The sequence below is a fragment of the Uranotaenia lowii genome, chromosome 2 (assembly GCF_029784155.1).
Source record: "Uranotaenia lowii strain MFRU-FL chromosome 2, ASM2978415v1, whole genome shotgun sequence".
NCBI classification, from domain to species: Eukaryota; Metazoa; Arthropoda; class Insecta; order Diptera; family Culicidae; genus Uranotaenia; species Uranotaenia lowii.
In genome coordinates this window covers 157,620,957-157,641,710 of record NC_073692.1, presented here as the reverse complement: position 1 = coordinate 157,641,710, position 20,754 = coordinate 157,620,957, and the positions used below count along the sequence as shown (strand labels likewise).

Sequence of the window (20,754 nt, the reverse complement as noted above, 5' to 3'; positions counted from 1 at the left end):
TTGTTTATATTTTAGCCCCCATAAGTCATAAGCCCGCCCCCATCTTCGCATGCAAGAAATGGTCAGACCCAATAAGTCGTTAAACAAGTTGGCCCTAGAGTGCACGACACCAAACTTTACGAGTCGCTCCAGGCTGCTTCCAGCAGAAAACTTTCTTCATAATATGTAATTGTAGAATGTCGAAAAGACACAGACAATGCACTTTATCGGAACGCAGCGCTGCATGCTTATAAGTTTCAACAAGAGCCGCTCTTAAACTTTCTCCCAGCCCAGGTGACGCGCGACTCATTTGAGTTTGTATGTAAGTTTGGCCGTTAAAGCCCTTACAGTTCGATTCGAAATGAGGCGATATTGCCGGTAGTTGTGGGTAGCTCTTCGCTCCGATAGGTTCCATCAGGCACTTAACTACTGGTGCCGAAGCAGAATTTTGTGATGTGGGCGTGGAAAAACTTTACCCTTCTAAACCGGCAAGCGTCAGAAAGTGATTAAAAGTTCATCTTACTTCTTAGGGAGCAAAACCTTCTGAAAATTGGAACATCCGAACTGCCGAGTAAGAATCACATAATCAAACTAGCAACAGAATCAGAAGAAGGAGTAGCTGAGCGCTGTCACTAATCCTGCAGATCAAGATGGTAGTTAAAGTTTTATCGAGTTTGGTTCTGGCGTGGTTCTGCTGCTGCTGGCTTTCCCGATACCGCTTAATTGCTTTTGCCGCTTCTTTTTCCTCCTCTACGACTGATCCAAATGGAACTGTCAGCAAATGGTCCAGGAATAGCGATGGATGTTCGTCTTGCTGTAAGTATGTAGAAGAGAAGCAAATAAAACCTATAATAAGTAAGGATTATAAGTCTCAATCCCAGAGGAACAATGTCGAAGATTAGTTATCCCACATATAGCTGTGTGGCAAAAAAATTAAAATGTACACAGATGAAAAAATGCAATGTTACGTTGCACTGAATTTGAGCTTTTGAAAACGAAAACAAAAATTGCTATAGGAAAAGTGATACATAATTGAAAGAAGCTCATTAAAGGGTGATACGGTCAAAATTTGGTCAAGGGAAAACGCGTGTAAATGAGAGAAATCGTTTATTTAAAAAATTTAATTTAATTTCTTTTTCAAGTTTAATAAGTATAAAATTCAGGAAAAATATTCAGTTGGGCTTCCGCTTTTCCAAATCCGTAGAGCCGGGCCTTACGCTTAACCCCTGCCATTAGATTTTGTACACCTTCTTCGCCGCAGAAAGCCAGTTTGCCTTGAACTGCTGCTCGTCCTTAGCAGTTTTTTTGGTCTTCTTTAGGTTCCGCTTGACAATAGCCCAGTATTTCTCAATTGGGCGGAGCTCTGGCGTGTTGGGAGGGTTCTTGTCTTTGGGAACCACCTGCACGTTGTTGGCGGCGTACCACTCCATGGCCTTTTTACCGTAATGGCAAGATGCCAAATCCGGCCAAAACAGTACGGAACAATCGTGTTTCTTCAGGAAAGGCAGCAAACGTTTGTTCAAACACTTTTTCACGTAAATTTCTTGGTTGACAGTCCCGGAAGCTATGAAAATGCTGCTTTTCAAGCCGCAGGTACGATGGCTTGCCAAACCAGATATTTCTTTGCAAACTTTGACTGTTTCATGTGCTTGAAAATATCCGCTACCTTTCCCTTTCCTTTTGCCGTATAAAACTCCTGTCCCGGAAGCTGCTTGTAGTCGGATTTGACGTAGTTTTCGTCGTCTATTACCACGCAGTCGAACTTCGTCAGCATCGTCGTGTACAGCCTCCGGGATCGCGCTTTGGCCGTCGTATTTTGTTTATCATCGCGATTTGGAGTCACTACCTTCTTGTAAGACGATAGTCCGGCTCGTTTTTTGGCTTGATGCACGGTTGTAGACGATACACCCAGCTTACTTGCGGCATCGCGGAGAGAGAGGTAAGGGTAAAATACCGGCAACTCTCTTTGTCGTCTCAGCGGCTTCCGGTTTTCGATTTCCCCCCGATCCAAACCTCCTGGCTGTCGACAAATGTTCCCCAAACACTTTAATTACATTTGTAACGGTTGATTTGGTAACTTTTAGCGATTTTGCCAGTTTTGCGTGCGAGTAGCTCGGATTTTCGCGATGCGCGAGCAAAATTTTGATACGCTGCTCTTCTTCCTTGGACGGCATTTTGACAACTGAAGAGTGAATTCCAAAATCAAATTAGGAGCAACATTCTACACACACACACATACCTTCAAAATGAGGGGTGTTCAGATTTTTTAAATGCAAATTCGAAAGAAATACGTCAAGTTGATATTGACCAAATTTTAACCGTATCACCCTTTACTATAAATATTGAGCTACTTAGTAGCAATTAAGTAGCTACTTAATATTCAGTAGCCAATTTAGAACATAAATCGCTTAATTTTCAACTACCAACACACGCGCATCTCAACAGCAGTAGAAGTTGAATAAAGCATTCCAAGGCTCTTATAAAGCTAACACAATATATATGGCCTGAATCAAAGCCAAATATTCTTGTTTCCCAGGTAAGATGTTTGCGAGATGTTCATTTCCATATTTTGTGCAACAAATAAATGATTCCCGTAGAAGCAAACAAAGTTCGAGTGGATTGTGATAGTTCTTCACTGAGTTGCTATACCTACATATATTCAATACACAGCTTGCGGTGGACCGTCTTCGAATTCCCGTGTGGTCGGTGGAAATTACAGCGACATCGGAGCGTATCCTTGGATGGCTGCCCTGTATCACCGGAAGGTTTTCACCTGTGGCGGAAGTCTAATCAACAATCGATACGTCCTGACGGCAGCTCACTGTGTCGTCCGTCTGGAGGCCAAGGATTTCCAGGTGTTCCTCAACCGTGTCAATATTTCGGACAGTAATTCAGGTGAGTTGGTGGGTAGCAAATTTATCTTCTAAAAGGAAATTGATTACAATAATAAAACGTTCGAGTCATGGAACAAAATTCTCTTCGAATGCTCTGATTCAATTGAATCGCAAATTATAGGCACTTCCGATTTGAATTATGTATGTCCCATCGCGCCGGAAGAGCTATTACCGTTCATTTAACACCACGTTTTTCACCTGTCACGATACCCCAGGAATGATTCAGCGGAACGTCGAATCGATCAAACTTAATCACTACCAGGGCTTGAGAACCAATAACGATGTGGCGCTGCTTCGGCTCCAGCAGCCGGTTGCTATTGGACCGGATGTGATGCCGATTTGTCTGCCCACCGGGATGGATTCCTACCAGGGACGAAAGGTATGTACATTCATAGATATTAGATATAGGTTTTTCAGAAGTCGAGCTCTTGAATCTTATCAACATTACAATAAAAAATACAAATTATACTCGCCATATGGGGGTCTTCGGATTTTCTCCAAAATTTAAAATTTTGTTTGTTTCAGCACCATAAGAAAACAAATGTTTTTGCAGATTTCTAAGACTTTTATTTTTCGAGTTAGATAACGTTTAAGTTTTTTTGAAAAAAAAATTACCCTCTTTTCAAATGCCCATAACTATGTTAATTTTCAACGTAGAATATAAAGTAGCACATCAAAACGCACTAAAATTTTACCAGCTATCCAAATATAATAATAACAAAAAATTATATATTTATTCTCGGTATAAAATTAAGTAAATATGTTAAAAATAACGTCCAAAAGTACCGTTTGCACCACCAAAATTTTTGAAACATATTTCATTTTATAGTCCTATTAATTTTACAACTTTCATCTGAAGACACCAAAGTGGGCCATAAACTCCTTCAAGAGTTATGAAAGAAACAGTGACAATAAATCTCTTTTTAAACGTCAAAAACTAACAATATTCGAACAACTGCACTCACATATAGGGACTTCGTCTCTTATCGTACGCAAGTGCACCGGGGGTTAAAAATTTGCAAAAAATACCATTTTATAGTAAAATTAACAACTTTCACCTCAAGACACCCAAGTGAGCCAATCACTCCTTCAAGAGTTATGGAAGAAATAAGGACCATATGTATTGTTGCGCCCGCGTCAGGGTATAACGATTCTCGCACAGTCACGCGCTTATACGCAGAACACCTTTTTCACAAACGTTCATTCTTAAGCATACCCTAGAAACGATTATATTCATTGATTGTTATTTGATCTAATTTTTTCAAAAGAGAAGATAAATAACTTGTGAATAAAATAATATCAACGTGCTTTGTTTACAACTCTGCACCTACACTGGGTGCCTCGATTTTAACAATGGTCGCATCGCTAATGTACGTTCAATCGTGCATTTGAGCACGTATTTTTACAAATACGATTGAAATTTCTGAAATAATTGAATAAAAATATTTGAAGAAGTCATCTGACAGGTATTTATAACAAAAAAGATATTGAGAGATTCAGAGTATTCTGCGGCGGTTATTTTCCATTCATATTTGGGAACGAATGCATGGAATTGATTGGTTTCAGGTGATCCGCTAATCGCTTATTAGTCTGCTAATTTTTTGTCAGCGATTTAATTATGGCTCTAAGTTTTGATAGAGTTAGCGAATTAAAAAGTCCTTTTAATTGTTGGTTCCGCTAATTGAAGACTGCTAACCTCCATATACTTTCATCAATCGCTCAAATTATGACTGATAGAATATACTTTTTAAGTTAAGGTGACATTGGCTATCATTTTTACCTCAATATGCGCTTCAAGCGAAAAAGGTCACTTCTAATGGTCTCAGTGGAGGAATGCGCACTAGATTCAGGGGAAAGGTGTATTTTTTGTCTTTTTCCGTTTTCTATCACTTCTTTTCGCAACATTAACAGAAGATATAAAATACAATATGCAGGGTGGTCACTCAATTTCAATTTTTCATTTCCCGCATTTTTCCTGATTTTCACCCACATGGTCACAGGAAATTTCCGATTCAAAAAACGAAAAAAATCAGTCTAAAAAACTATTTTTAACAACATTTTTAATGGTACCGGTTTGAGTAATTTCTTAAATTTTACGAAGGCAGTAATTGTGTTTTACTTCTTCTGTGAGTTTTGCGGAAAAAAATGCTTGAAAAAAGAAAAAACTACCCAAAATACAGCAATGTAAACGGCGCTAAACAATACAAAACTATTTTACATCCTTTCATCAGCTTTTTGCTTTGAGGTGGTTGAGACATTTATTTTGTACATGAAGCATTTTAAATAAGGAAAATAAAAAATATTGCAAGAAATAATGAATTAGAATAAATCGCACAAAAGATTTCATGCAAAAATTGCATACTATCTACTCGGCATAAAACCGATTAATCGAGTAAATTTTTAAGGAAATTTTAAAAAAAGAAGCGGCGTTAATTTTTCAGTTAGCGATGCCGAAAACTGCTTAATCTGTTGGTTAGCTCGATTATAGCCTTTTCATATTCAGCGTTGGAAGCATATATAAACAGTTGTTTCCCAATTTAAAATTTTTCGGCCAGTCATTTAAATTTGCTGTTTTTAATGCTAGCATCTCTCGCCATTCTTTTTATGTTACTTCTTAAAGCATCACAAGAATCTTTTCCGTGTGCAGTAGAATAAAACGACGATAGAACGTGCATTAGCGATGCGACCATTGTTAAAATCGAGGTACCCAGTGTAGGTGCAGAGTTGTAAACAAAGCACGTTGATATTATTTTATTCACAAGTTATTTATCTTCTCTTTTGAAAAAAATAGATCAAAGAACAATCAATGAATATAATCGTTTCTAGGGTATGCTTAAGAATGAACGTTCGTTTAAATGGTGTTCTGCGTATAAGCGCGTGACTGTGCGAGAATCGTTATACCCTGACGCGGGCGCAACAATACATTTGGTCCTTATTTCTTCCATAACTCTTGAAGAAGTGATTGGCTCATTTGGATGTCTTGAGGTGAAAATTGTAAAACTAATTTGACTATAAAGAGGCATTTTTTTGCAGATTTTTAACCCCCGGTGCACTTGCGTACGATAAGAGACGAAGTCCCTATATGTGAGTGCAGTTGTTCGAAAATTGTTAGTTTTTGACGTTAAAAAAGAGATTTATTGTCACTGTTTCTTTCATAACTCTTGAAGGAGTTTATGGCCCACTTTGGTGTCTTCAGATGAAAGTTGTGAAATAAAATAGACTATAAAATGAAATATGTTTCAAAAATTTTGGTGGTGCAGACGGTACTTTTGGACGTTATTTTTAACATATTTACTTAATTTTATACCGAGAATCAATATATAATTTTTTGTTATTATTTTATTTGGATAGCTGGTAAAATTTTAGTGCGTTTTGATGTGCTATTTTATATTCTACGTTGAAAACTAACACAGTTATGGGCATTTGAAAAAAGGGTAATTTTTTTTTCAAAAAAAAAATATAACGTTATCTAACTCGAAAAATAAAAGCCTTAGAAATCTGCAAAAACACATGTTTTCTTATTGTGCTGAAACGAACAAAACTTTAAACTTTGGAGAAAATGTTGAATATTGCCGGAACATCATTGTTTTGCATCACGCGTTTGTTAATATCAAAATTTCATCCATCCAAACATTATTTTTTTTATGATTTCAGCTAGTAGAAATTTTTGTAGTAATTTTAACATATATCTAAATAAATGCTGCACCCTTTCTTTAAAAAAACATTTTAAACAGGAAATGTAAAATTGAATTCGAAAAAATTCAAAATTACTGCAATTGATGCTTTATGCATAATGACATCACAAGTTTATCAAAAAGTAAAAAAAAAAAAAAAAAAAGGTTTTCATTTGATTTTTCATTGAAAACAAAGTGTGTTGCAACTTACCCCTTTTTCTCAGAAGGGTAAAATCGCATTTTTTGTAAACCTGAAAATAACTATAAAAATATTTTATCTGACTACCTCAATTTGATGTCAATTTTTGATAGAAAGAAATGTAAAATTCAATAAAAAAAAAACCAAAAATTATTACAATTGGTGCTTTACACATATAAAGCGGCCCACCACACTCCCCCACACCAAAAAGCTCATATGAGCTCCCTGGTAATGGACGCTTTCTGTTCTCAGCATGTCTGGCAGCAAGCAAAAAAAAAACAATAACGCGAGCAAAATTTATTCATGCTGAGAACCTTAACAAAATGTTTTTTACTTAATGCGAGGGAATGAAGCTAGACAAGTAAACTAAACTAAACTAAAAATGAATCTCAGTGGAAAGAGTATTCCTTTGAAGAGATCCATATTTTATAGATAATTAATACAAAAAAAAAAACAAATTAAAAATTAATTGATATAGCTAATGTACTAACTAGGAAAAAAACATTTACAAAAAAAAATTTTAACGTTACTTTAGAAAAAAAAAATTAAGTTAAAATATATGTGTAACAAAAAATAAAAAAAACTGGCATGATGATTAGGTTTATGACTGAAGTTCCTTGAGGTGACGTATCACTTTCGATTTGAAAATGTTGCGGTTGTTAGCATTTTAGACAACTTCTGGAAGGCAATTGTAAGAAGCAGGTCCAATGTAAGAAATTCTGCGTTGACCAAAAGATGTTAAGCAACGGCTTCGAAGCAAATGATGTGATTGACGAGTATGGCGAGAACGAGTGCCTGAGTTAAACAATAAATTTCTTGTGTTATCTAATGAGTTCAAATTGTCGAAGACATACAATAATGTTTGCAGACTACACAAGCGGGTTAGAGGTAAAATATTGTGAGTTGTATTTGAGTACAGTAAAGACGTAGGGTAGAGATAAGGAAGTTTGAATATGGTTTTTATGCAACGGTTTTGTAATGTCTGTAATCGCCCGAGGATAGACAGGGAAGCCCTGCCCCATACCGCGATAAAATAGTTCAACTGAGAGTGAATGAAAGCAAAATAAAATTTTATTAAAACATGACGTGGCAAAAAACTTCTAACTTGCTTTATGCGTTATGACATCACAAAAGGAGGGCTCCTATATAAAATCATTTAAAATACAATCTAAGTACAAGTATTTCATTGATAGCATTCACACAATTTCTTTACACACGGTTATTTTGATCCAGCCTATTCATTATGGAATTGAAAAACACTTCCCACTTTTAAAATGAGAAAGACTTCAAAAAATTAGTTTCAAAAGGATTGAAATGAAACAATTTTACGAAACGTTTTGGAGATCATTTTTTCGCAATTCTCGAACGACACACTGCTTGATATATTTCATTTACCAGTCCACTTTTAAGAATCTTAAAGGTATACCTATTCTACGGACCTATAAAAAATCTTGAAAGCTTTCTGTATACGAATGTTTAAAAAATTTGTCAAAAGGACTAAACTAAAACTTGCTAAAACCTTACCTTATACAAATATGAAACGGCAGGGTTGTAAAAAGAACTGACTTACGGGTGGAGGTTTTTGGTGATCTATTTTTTCAATGACATTATTGCTAAATACAAAATATAATTTTTAACTCTATTTGATAATTCATTTTTGAGTTCTTTTTCGTTAAAATAGTCTTTCGTGTAAGATAGAAACTTTGAAAATACATCCTAAAATCTTTTAAATGCTGATTAGGACTTGTATAAAGAATCCCAAAATTGAAAACTTTCTTTCGTGGATGGTTGAAATATTAAAATTTGCTTCAAAATCTGGTGAAATTTCCGGGGAAATTTTTAACTCATTTACGAGCTGAATATGAATCTAAATATTTAACAGTACATAGTTCTAAATCTGAATTTTGAACCTGAATTCAAAATTTGATTTTTTAATCTGTTTCGAAATTTCAATACGTTTTCTGAAATGTACATAAAAATGGTTTCTGAATTTTGAAATATGAGCCAAGAATCGAAATCATGAATCCATAATTTTTTTTTTATTTTTGCCTCGAAATTGCCCGCCACACTCCCCCACACCAAGAAACTCATTTGAGCCCCCTGGAAATGGACGCTTCTGTTCCCAGCATGTCGACAGCACAAAAACAATAAAAAACGCGAACAAAACTCTACTCATGCTGGGAACCAATTTTTTGACGTAGAATTACGTCTTACGGCAACACTATAGGGGGACAAATTGAAATTCGCCAACGGATCACGCGTCACGAAAAACGCCTCTTTAACAGACATCTTTTCCGTACATCATTTTGGGTCAGCTATGTGTTGGTAAACCAATACTAATAAAGCGCTTATACAAATTGGTGCGCAAAACACCCGAGCGAAAAAACCGCGACCGTCGACCCAAACTGCACTAGATCCGAAGTTATAAAAAGGCAAGGATTGCACCGTCCCGGATTCATTTGGTTTTTGGGCATTCTCCCGTGTGGTCGGTTGGAGCGACCAAAAATGTTGTGAGCGCTGCTATTTTCTTTGTTGGTGCTGCGTATGTGCGACCAATTTTGCTGTTTGCTACCCATAGCGCGCTATTCTTCACGACGAGTGGGTAGAGAATGCGGGGGCAATTTGCAAAGTTGCTGGCGCGGCTTAAAGTGCTGCTCATCCAGTCAAGAAGAAACGCAACGAATCGTTTCTAGGATTTTTACTTGTAGTCCCCCGATTCAAGTTTTTGAAGCGACCATTACATCCGTCTAGAAGGTTTTCAACCAGCAAATCTGCTCAGGTGAAAGTAACTTAGGAGTGTGGTACGGCGAGAGGCCACCACGCAAATTTCTAGGCAAAAAGCCATAACAATTAAAATCAGTCCTTCTCAGGACTGTATCCTCTTAATTAAAAAGGTTTAGAATCATATTTCCGTCGTTTTATGTGAATAGATTCGGGGAAATCTTCTCTATCTAAAGGCATAAAATTTCCTATACTCAACTTTTCTTCCATAAAAAGAAGATTTTGTTAAAAAAACGAACATTTCAACAGAACATGAAATGTGTCGAATGTTTATCCAATCAGTGTAAGTAGCTATTTTTATAATTTGAAGTTCAAGACAATCTATTGCTCCAAATTTAACGAATGTGTTTTGATAAGTAGGTATATTTTCATGTTCTAGAAGGGGTGATCTACAAACTTTTGGCCGGCAGTGTACTTTCAATTGATCCGGATGAAAACCCAATGGATCAAAGCAAGCTTTTGTTCGTCGATACTCGCACGTGTGCTCCACCCTTTTTCGTTATTATGCTTTGAACTTTACCATTTTGCTTGCGCTTAGATATTTTCGGCATATAAAATAAAAATTTGAGCGAATTCGATTAGTTGCTCAGCAACTTTTGAACTTAACACTTGCAAGTTCAACTAGTGCTTGGCTCTATCGCTGAAGTCAAAATTATTCAAATTCGACAAATTTTTATAATAAATAACAAATCAAGTTTTTATCGTAATTCTACGTCAACCTTGTGATTGTTTCTGATATACAACCTCTTCAACTTTTTTTATGTAAGCTAGATGCGAGAGAATGTACGAGAATAAATACTATATTAACGATTACATGTGAATCTCAGTGGAAAAAATATCCTTTTAAGAGATTCACAGAACAAAACAAAATATTTACAAGATTATGATTAACTTAAAATAAGGTTATACTAACATTAAACTAAGGCTGTCTTAAAGTTAAATTTAAAAAAAATATGGTAAAAAAGATGGTGTTTGAATTTGGATTTAAGGGCAAGTCGATTGTTTATATTTTTTAATTCATTAGGCAATGTGTTGTATTTGGTAGGCCCAATGAAGGAAATTCTACATTGACCAAGATTAATTGTTGATATGCTTCGCTGAAGATGATTAGAATTCGGATGTTTTGGATTACAATGATTTTTCTTTGTTTCAATTATATTTTCCTAATCTGATTTGCAAATCTAAATAACATTTCGAATGATGAATCTGTATCGTCATTTTGAAGCTTTGTTATGTTTGAATTTATTTAGAATAAAGTTCATTAACTTGGAATCTGAATATGAAACAAAAACTGTAAAGATGGAAATGTAAATCCAAATTTATACAACGATTTCAAACGCAGCTCCTCATTTCAATTTTAATGATGATTTGCACTGAAAATCAAGAGCGCCGATGTAGTCTAGTGGATAGGCTAGCGCGAATCTGGTTTTGGTATGCCAGGCGTACTGGGTTCGATTCCCAGTATCGGCAAGAAAACTTTTGGGTTCGAATTCCATAAGCGACCGATAGGAAAGATGTGATTCCTCATATAACTGACTATATAATAAGAATGTTCAATCAGTTGCCAGCTGGCCAGGTATATACATGGATGCCGGAATACCTGTAAGTAAACTAGCCCACCTGATTGACTCGTTCTTCCATAATAAACACAATACATTCATCCATAACAGTTCATACGAAGCCCTGGGGTCCGAGTATGGTGTAAGCGTTGCATTGGAGATTTATCGAACTTAATAGTCTAAAGAATGCAGGTGAACATATCCTTAGGCTGAAACTGCGGTGAAACCGTGCACCCATGGTGTATAACCAACATACATAAAGCATGGATCATCCAAAATCTGGACGCACTGTTTATTATACCATAGCGCTCCTAGTTGTCGGATCTGGAATCTTTTGATAGTACTTTGTTTGGAAATGTTCCCTCTATCAGTGCTAAAAATTTCATAACGATTCGTTTTGTTCCAATAAAGTTACACGTAATGGAAGCCGCGAGGCGATAATTAATTTTGGACACCCACGTCAAAAACCCGACGTGGTCTGGTTCGAAAATCGTGAAATCTGATTTAGGGCGGCTTCCTGGCCAAAAATTTTATAAAGCCACTGGTCGGGATGATGTCCCCTCCAAGTTCAAATTCGTTTTTGCCGATTTGTTAAATAGGCATTGGATTTTTGCAACCTCTTCTATGGATTTAGCTCAAGGTTCAATTCCAATGAAATTGAATTTAGGACGACGCTCTATTTTCTGTTCCAATTTTCAGGCAATGGTTATCGGATGGGGCACGACAGCCAACGGCAGCCTGTCGGACACACTCCAGGAACTCACGGTACCGGTTCTAGCCAACCAGGAATGTCGCCGGGCGGGATATTTCCGATTCCAAATAACAAACCGTATGATGTGCGCCGGGTACCTGGAAGGCGGAAAGGATTCTTGTCAGGTGAGATGGGGAGCTCATTGATGGGATTAGTAGAATTTATTCCATGTAATGAATAAGTTTATAACAGATATCTGAATACAGATTCAACAAGTAGAAATTTTAGAACAATGATTCATGACATGGATTTAAATCAAACCACCTTATTTCACAATCTTCAGTAAAAGCGTTCTGGAGTAGAATGATGCATCATCATTTTAGAAGATTTCATCTTGTTTTAGGATACTGTTTTGAAAACTAATTTTTTTTTTATGTCAAAACTTTTGTCCCACTTAAAATAAAACATACTTTTGATTTCGAAATTTATTCCACGCCAATGTTAATAAAACATTAATCGCAACCGTAGTTAATCGTGTCCGTCTCCACGTCCATCGGAATGTCCTCTCACCATATATCTGCCTATCTTTACGTTTTAATCCTCAGGGTGACAGCGGTGGACCGCTTCAGCTGTTAAGTCCAGCAACAGGTCGTTACGAAATCATCGGCGTGGTATCGTGGGGCCGGGAATGTGCCCAACGTAATTATCCGGGTGTGTACGCGCGAGTAACAAAATTTTCCTCCTGGATCCGGAGAACGGCAGGAAGCTCCGCTGCTGATGTCTGTTGGTGTCAGTGAGGAGAGAGGAACAACGATGACGGTCATCATAATGAAAAAATACCTTAAATCCAGCAGAGGAGACGACCAAACGAGCAATGCGCTGTAGATATATGAAACCAAGAGATTGAGTCATTTTTCCCCGGGACATCATTTCGGGACCCGTTTGGAAAATTTATGCTTTAGAAGGTCAACTGAGATATGACATAAATATGATTACAACAGACATAACTAATGTCATCTTATAGAGAAATTCCGAAAGTCTTCCTCTGTGTTTTTTCGAGGTTGATAAGCTTCGGAGAAATGGATGTCTAGCGTTTCTTTTCCTATATTTGTTTTTGCTACCATATAATTCTTTCAGGTTACTACGTAAAATGAAAACGTTTGTTCATGACATCACTCAAATTTAATAATAATATCAGTTTTCTTGAGGTGTTCAGATCTCTTTAAAAAAATACTTCTTCTTTGTATGTAACTGCAACCATTAGAAATAAACAAATATCCTATTAAATTCTTGTAAAAGCCATGCATATACTTATACTTACACTTATACTTATACTTATACTTATACTTATACTTATACTTATACTTATACTTATACTTATACTTATACTTATACTTATACTTATACTTATACTTATACTTATACTTATACTTATACTTATACTTATACTTATACTTATACTTATACTTATACTTATACTTATACTTATACTTATACTTATACTTATACTTATACTTATACTTATACTTATACTTATACTTATACTTATACTTATACTTATACTTATACTTATACTTATACTTATACTTATACTTATACTTATACTTATACTTATACTTATACTTATACTTATACTTATACTTATACTTATACTTATACTTATACTTATACTTATACTTATACTTATACTTATACTTATACTTATACTTATACTTATACTTATACTTATACTTATACTTATACTTATACTTATACTTATACTTATACTTATACTTATACTTATACTTATACTTATACTTATACTTATACTTATACTTATACTTATACTTATACTTATACTTATACTTATACTTATACTTATACTTATACTTATACTTATACTTATACTTATACTTATACTTATACTTATACTTATACTTATACTTATACTTATACTTATACTTATACTTATACTTATACTTATACTTATACTTATACTTATACTTATACTTATACTTATACTTATACTTATACTTATACTTATACTTATACTTATACTTATACTTATACTTATACTTATACTTATACTTATACTTATACTTATACTTATACTTATACTTATACTTATACTTATACTTATACTTATACTTATACTTATACTTATACTTATACTTATACTTATACTTATACTTATACTTATACTTATACTTATACTTATACTTATACTTATACTTATACTTATACTTATACTTATACTTATACTTATACTTATACTTATACTTATACTTATACTTATACTTATACTTATACTTATACTTATACTTATACTTATACTTATACTTATACTTATACTTATACTTATACATTTGATTTACGTCATTAAGAGTAGCTCATTCGCAGAAATGAAAGAACGAGCGTTCTCATACTTGGTCCGCAATTTGTTAACAAATAGCCTTTTCTATTATAAGCAGTGGCGATCTCTTAGTTAGTTTTGCTCTAACTGTTGCTTATTTAATTTATTTTATTTGTTTATTAATTTATTTTATTTGTTTCATTTGGTTTTGAAATATCCTAAATATTCCGAACTGCCTTACCAATTGATAAACTAGCATTTGTAAATTATCAATGTAAATTATCAAGAAAACTTGTAAAAACCGTCAAAATAGAGACTAATAAATATTAAAGCTTCAAATTTTAAACAAAGGCGAAATCGATTATAAAATCAAATTTAAAGTTGGGCTAGTGATATAGCTCAGTTGGCTAGTCCGTTGTCTCCTGAGCCGATGTCCGCGAGTTCGAGCCCAAGAGTAAACATCGAACACAGTTGTACCGGGTAAGTTTTTCAATAACTGTCCGCCAACTGCAACGTTGATATAAAGTCGCGAATGCCGAATGGTAAAACGACTATAATCGAAACAAAACAAAACAAAAATTAAAGATGCCTTATAAAGTTCTTCAACCATGTTTTATGTTCATAGGAGTCCAGTACTGGTTTAAAAAATCTGAGACATGCACATCAGACCTCTGCAAAAAATGACTTTTTGCTCCCATATGTTTTTTCGATGCCTTTTGGGTCACCAAGCATCATTCCTGAGTTAGCGCAACGCGATTCATTTTTGTATGGAAATTTGTATGGAAAAAGAAATTTTTAAACATTAAATCATCGAAAAAATTCGGATAAGCTTGAAATGAAGACGGTCTTTAATTTTTGGTTTTGGCTATTCTTAAGCTTCATTTTTTGCTAACACGACAAGCAGCTAAGAATTTCATGAAAAAAGTTATAACCATTTCAAAATAAAAAATCTGAATCCATTGAAAAGTATTCAAAAATGGCTGACTTTGCTTGCGAGAGCTGTTAATAATTGCATGAAATGTTTTTGCAAAGGCTATATAAATCAATAAATTCTCTGGAAATGCAAAGCAGTTTTTTGAGATTTTTTATTTCCATCCTAGTGTTACACAGCTTTCAAAAAGCAGTCAAAAACGATAAAATTTAAAAATAATAATTTTGAAAACAAAAAATTTTTATAACATTGAATATCTTTTCTGAGGTACAATTTAGGTTTGTGCTTTGTTCACATAAAATATACTACAAGAATTAAGGAATATTTTTTAAAGTTATATTTTTTGGAACTTTCAGAACATTTCTGGCGATTTTTGAATGAATAATTTTGTTTTCCGATATAAATTTCCATACAAAATTGAAACTCGTTGCGCTTTTCAGGACTGGATGGATCACTTCAAAATTTTTGTTGCTATTTCTGGCAGCAAAAACAACCAAAAAAAGTTATGGGAGGTGTACAAATTTATGAATTTGAAATTTCCATACAAAGCTTGCAGCGGTCTAATGCACATTCCCCTGAACAGAAAAAATAATCGAAAAATATTGAAAAAAGTGATCAATTTCACCCCAGATTACGTTAACTTATTCTCATTTTTAAAAATCTGCAAAAAAAATTGGGATTCATTTTGACCAAAGAGAAAATTGAAATTTGAAAAAACTTCAATCCAACCCACCCTTATGCTCAATCACAATTAAACTTTAGTTTTGACATTCATGTATCTAACCATAAGAAAATTGTGTAAAATTTATGTAAAAAATTCAGATTAGATTGATAAATTATAAATTTGTTAGTATTTGATTGTATACCATCCTTGCAATTTTAGCAAAGAGAAGCTAAGATTTATAAGAAACTTACAATTTCTTCTGTGTATCATTTTCCAGAAATAATTTGTTTTATAATTTTTGCCAACTTTCTCTGGTTTTGAACCATTACATTGTGCGGATTTTGTGTTATATAGCTTGAAGAATGTCTTCTTTGGGTATACATTGTTGAGAAATGTATCCACTTATTAAATTTTTAATTTTGACGAAATTAGTTTTTTAACATAAGCATAGGCACAAATAATCTGCTTCCCTTTTAAGATTTACATTCCGCAAATTTCTTCAAGAAAAAAAAGAATTCCTTCATGATCAGTCATGAAAAACGCTTTTTCGTAAGAAAAAATTCATATAGGTAACACTCTTAACTTATCTTATTGTTTCAGCACCGCTATCTGCTTCACGTAAAAATAACACATTCAATTTTGCTGTTAGATACTTATTCGATCTTTTGATTCCATACATACATGTCAGTCAACATTAATGCTCTGACACCCGGACGTTCAATCAAGGATCATTCGGTCGAGCTTCTAACCGAGTGTTTACCGTGTTCAATTACAAAAATGAAGCAAACTAAGAGCTGTCGTTCAATTCCCACACCCATTACGCAATTGAAAAATAACAATCCATGAAAATATTGACCGTCACAAAATTCGTTCACTGCAGGATTTTTGTGGACTTTGATACAAAAATAAAATCTTCGTCTACTCCCCTAGTGGCGAAATCCATTCATCAATTTTACGATCTGATAATCTAATGGACATTTCTCTGTTCTCCGTTGGAACTGAAAGCATATTGCTTTTTATTAGATTTTTCTCCATTCTATATTTCATCGATTCAGTTCGATTCGCTCGAGAGCATTGATTGTGTGCGTGTCTATCGGATTGGAACGGAGAAAATAATGTGACCAATTGACAGGCACCGGATGATTGATTGAATTTCTTTTTTGCGACGTTTTTCTGAACGTCAAAATGTTTTAAACACTTGTGGTTATGATGTCATAAAGTTGTTCATTTTGTTAAGTTTTCAATGGCATAGTTTTGGACTAATTTGATATTCAAATGAGTAATACCAACTTGAACTGCTTCTGTATCGTTGAATCTATTTATCAACCCTGATGATAATTAGCCCCTAAAAATATACCCTGGTGCCCGCTTACCCCGAGCGATGCTAAAATATTCATACCCACCTTTGCCAGTGTCTGACATTTCAGATCATCATAATACCGGGCATAATACCGGGCTTCATCATCGTGGTGATAATTCAAATTTATGACAAAAGTTGAACAAATGGATCCTAAAACAGTTTTATCACGTCCCTAATTTTGGTATTTGCCATATCAGAAGATGTCTTGCGTCGAATGGCCTTTTTGGTATCAGGAAGAGAAAAACTTTCGAGACAACAACAATAACATCTACACAAACAACAACAACAACAACAACAACAATAACAACTCAGTATCAAGAGAGAAATTGGGTGGTGGAAAACTTTTCCTTTGCGAATTTTTTATTGCCACCCTTCGTTCGTTTGGACGAAAGCTATTCCTATTCCAGAGTCTTGTCTTGTCGGGTGAGAAATCGAGAAACCAAATTCCTGGGGCTCGGGAAAAAATGTGGACGACAATTTTCATCATTGCAACTGGTGCGGGGAACAATCATAATTCGTCTCACGTTCCGTTGCCGTCAACACCGGAGGAGTGCTTACGTTTTATCCTGCTTTTGGTGGTCAACATGTAGTTTAATGTACTGTGTGCAGTTATTTTCAGTTTGTTAAATTAAATAACTCAAAACCTATAGCAAAAATCAGTTTATTAAATTTGAAAATGAATTTGAAAATGAAAATCACATACCTATAAGTTTGAGAATCTGGAACTCGTAGGTACACCAAAAATTCGGCCTTTACTGCAATCATGAGTTTTCAATATTTCAATCAACGTCAATGGCATAAGATGTGAACGCCAGCGGCGATTATTGGATTTTAGGCCGCCGGCAACCAAGCGCAATTGCATTGCGTATGACTGAAGGAAATAAAATAAAAACGTTTTCATGCCCCTCCCTATCCCGTCTCAAGACAAACGAGGTTGGAAACAGTCACCTTTACCTACTGTAAAGGGTGATACGGTCAAAATTTGGTCACGGGAAAACGCGTGTAAATCGGTGAAATCGTTTATTTAAAAAATCAAATTAAAGTTCTTTTTCAAGTTTAATTAGTATAAAATTCAGGAAAAATATTCAGTTAGGTTTTCGCTTTTCGAAATCCGAATTGCCGGGCCTTACGCTTAACCCCTGCCATCAGATTTTGTACGGTCACCTTGTCCACCTTCTTCGCCGCAGAAAGCCAGTTAACCTTGAACTGCTGCTCGTCCTTAGCAGTTTTTTTTTGGTCTTCTTTAGGTTCCGCTTGACAATAGACCAGTATTTTTCAATTGGGCGGAGCTCTGGCGTGTTGGGAGGGTTCTTGTCCTTGGGAACCACCTGTACGTTGTTGGCGGCTTACCACTCCATGACCTTTTTACCGTAATGGCAAGATGCCAAATCCGGCCAAAACAGTACGCAACAACCGTGTTTCTTCAGGAAAGGCAGCAGACGTTTATTCAAACACTCTTTCACGTAAATTTCTTGGTTGACAGTCCCGGAAGCTATGCAAATGCTGCTTTTCAAGCCACAGGTACAGATGGCTTGCCAAACCAGATATTTCTTCTCGACCTTTGACAGCTTCATGTGCTTGAAAATATCTGCATCCTTTTCCCTTCCTTTTGCCGTATAAAACTCCTGTCCCGGAAGCTGCTTGTAGTCGGCTTTGACGTAGGTTTCGTCGTCCATTACCACGCAGTCAAACTTCGTCAGCATCGTCGTGTACAGCCTCCGGGATCGCGCTTTGGCCGTCGTATTTCGTTTATCATCGCGATTTGGAATCACTACCTTCTTGTAAGTCGATAGTCCGGCTCGTTTTTTGGCTCGATGCACGGTTGTAAACGATACACCCAGCTTACTTACGGCATCTCGGAGGGAGAGATTAGGGTTTCGCTTGAAACTACTGGCAATTCTCTTTGTCTTCTCAGCGGCTTCCGGTTTTCGATTTCCCCCCGATCCAGACTTCCTGGCTGTCGACAAACGTTCCCCAAACACTTTAATTACATTTGTAACGGTTGATTTGGCAACTTTTAGCGATTTTGCCAGTTTTGCGTGCGAGTAGCTCGGATTTTCGCGATGCGCGAGCAAAATTTTGATACGCTGCTCTTCTTCCTTGGACGGCATTTTGACAACTGAAGAGTGAATTCCACACACACACACACACACGTTCAAAATGAGGGGTGTTCAGGGTTCTTAAATGCAAAATTGAAAGAAATACATCAAGTTGATATTGACGAAATTTTGACCGATCACCCTTTATAAGCTAATTTCGATGGAATGATAAATATATTTACCGAACTTCCAAAACTTAATCAAGCGAACTTTAAAGAAATAGATTATTCCGCACCCTCCGCATTGGGATAATCTTTAACTTTCCGCCGACGAAAAATATTCCAACGATTTTCAGCCATGCAAAAATAAGTCCCAAAACATAAATATCAACTCCACAACAACACAAAGGAGACGACCCGGCATAATTCGGATTTGCATGACATATGCATCCCTCACGCCTGGGAACGTTCCTATTTTGAAGCCACACAACCAGCTGTGCTATCGAACCTGCTTTAGAAGGATGGTATATGAAACGAGGCGCTTCTTTCCAACGGTTGGCCAGCAGTAGTCAACGGAAAGCATAATCAGACGGCATCCGTGGATAGTGAATACGAATTCGGTTGGAGTTTTTATTTTTTCCCATTTTTCGCTGATGCTGTTTGCTATTTTACTCTATCACGTTTTCCATCTCCAAGTTATTGCAGGTACACCGGAAAAATTATGAGCAGTCTGCGAAAATTTATGCAAATAAATGGCGTAGGTTGATAAATGACTCTCGCAGCATGTGTGATTCTGGGTTTGCTTTAAAAATAACCTTTTTTTTTGTTTTTAAATGAAACACAGATTTATGATGCTTTGTACGTAATCTTATCCGTGTACATTTTTATCAGTCGACCTCAGACCAAATAGGAGCGTATGATTCTGATGATTTGTCAACATAATTCATTCCTCCATCAATGTTGAAGGTGGCTCCAGAGAAGCATTTTCTTTTTCTTGATAATGAAGCAAGTTTTTTCACAGTGATTTTTCTCAATCTTTTGAATTATTTCAAATACAGTAAACTGATCATCTTTTTGAATTGCCTTGCATGAAATCCTGAAAAACTACCGGCCGAGCTGGAACAATACTGAGATCGCTGTCAGAACACACACAACAATAAAGTTTCCTCCTGATCGGTTTTGCTTGTGGATGGCAATCATAAAAGTAAAGGAAAATTTATGGTATTTTGTGATGAATGTTTAAAATCAATTATACAACTGTAGTTGAATCTATCATATTGATAGTTGAATCAGTTATACCATTACAGTTGAATCTATCATATTTATAGTTGAATACATGAGGCCAATAAGCAGTGTATAGTTGAATTTATTATATCTTTTGTTGAATGCGAAAAAATCAACAATACTGTTTTTTTTTTTTTTTTTTAAATATGTCTTTATTTGTATCAAATCATCATTACACTTATATTACATTATTGCATTAAACTAGGTGTTCAGCTCAATAATGAACTGTTCATAGCCCTATAAGTAACTAGATTATAAAAATTTATTTATAAGATTTAAATTTGCTGAGCGCAATCAAGTTTTTAATGTAGGAGAACATCCTGTAATAGCAAAAATATTTTATACTTAAAACTAAACACTATCTTAAA

The 20,754-nt window shown here is 35.2% G+C and overlaps 1 protein-coding gene across 1 annotated transcript; it reads left to right on the top strand.

The window, feature by feature from the left end:
- The first annotated feature begins 351 nt into the window (after positions 1 to 351).
- Positions 352 to 12,705, top strand: LOC129744287 (proclotting enzyme-like). Its single transcript, XM_055736740.1, has 5 exons — positions 352 to 795; positions 2,650 to 2,874; positions 3,089 to 3,252; positions 11,786 to 11,962; positions 12,383 to 12,705. Exons 1-5 carry the CDS (start codon positions 630 to 632, stop codon positions 12,572 to 12,574), a joined length of 924 nt encoding a protein of 307 aa, XP_055592715.1. The 5' UTR covers positions 352 to 629; the 3' UTR covers positions 12,575 to 12,705.
- Positions 12,706 to 20,754: the final 8,049 nt, after the last annotated feature.

Bases quoted from the DNA above. Each gene is read 5' to 3' on its own strand.
- LOC129744287 (XM_055736740.1), top strand. From the start codon at position 630: ATGGTAGTTAAAGTTTTATCGAGTTTGGTTCTGGCGTGGTTCTGCTGC. The intron at 2,875-3,088 runs GTGAGTTGGTGG...ACGATACCCCAG, and splicing joins TATTTCGGACAGTAATTCAG to GAATGATTCAGCGGAACGTC. The intron at 11,963-12,382 runs GTGAGATGGGGA...TTTAATCCTCAG, and splicing joins GCGGAAAGGATTCTTGTCAG to GGTGACAGCGGTGGACCGCT.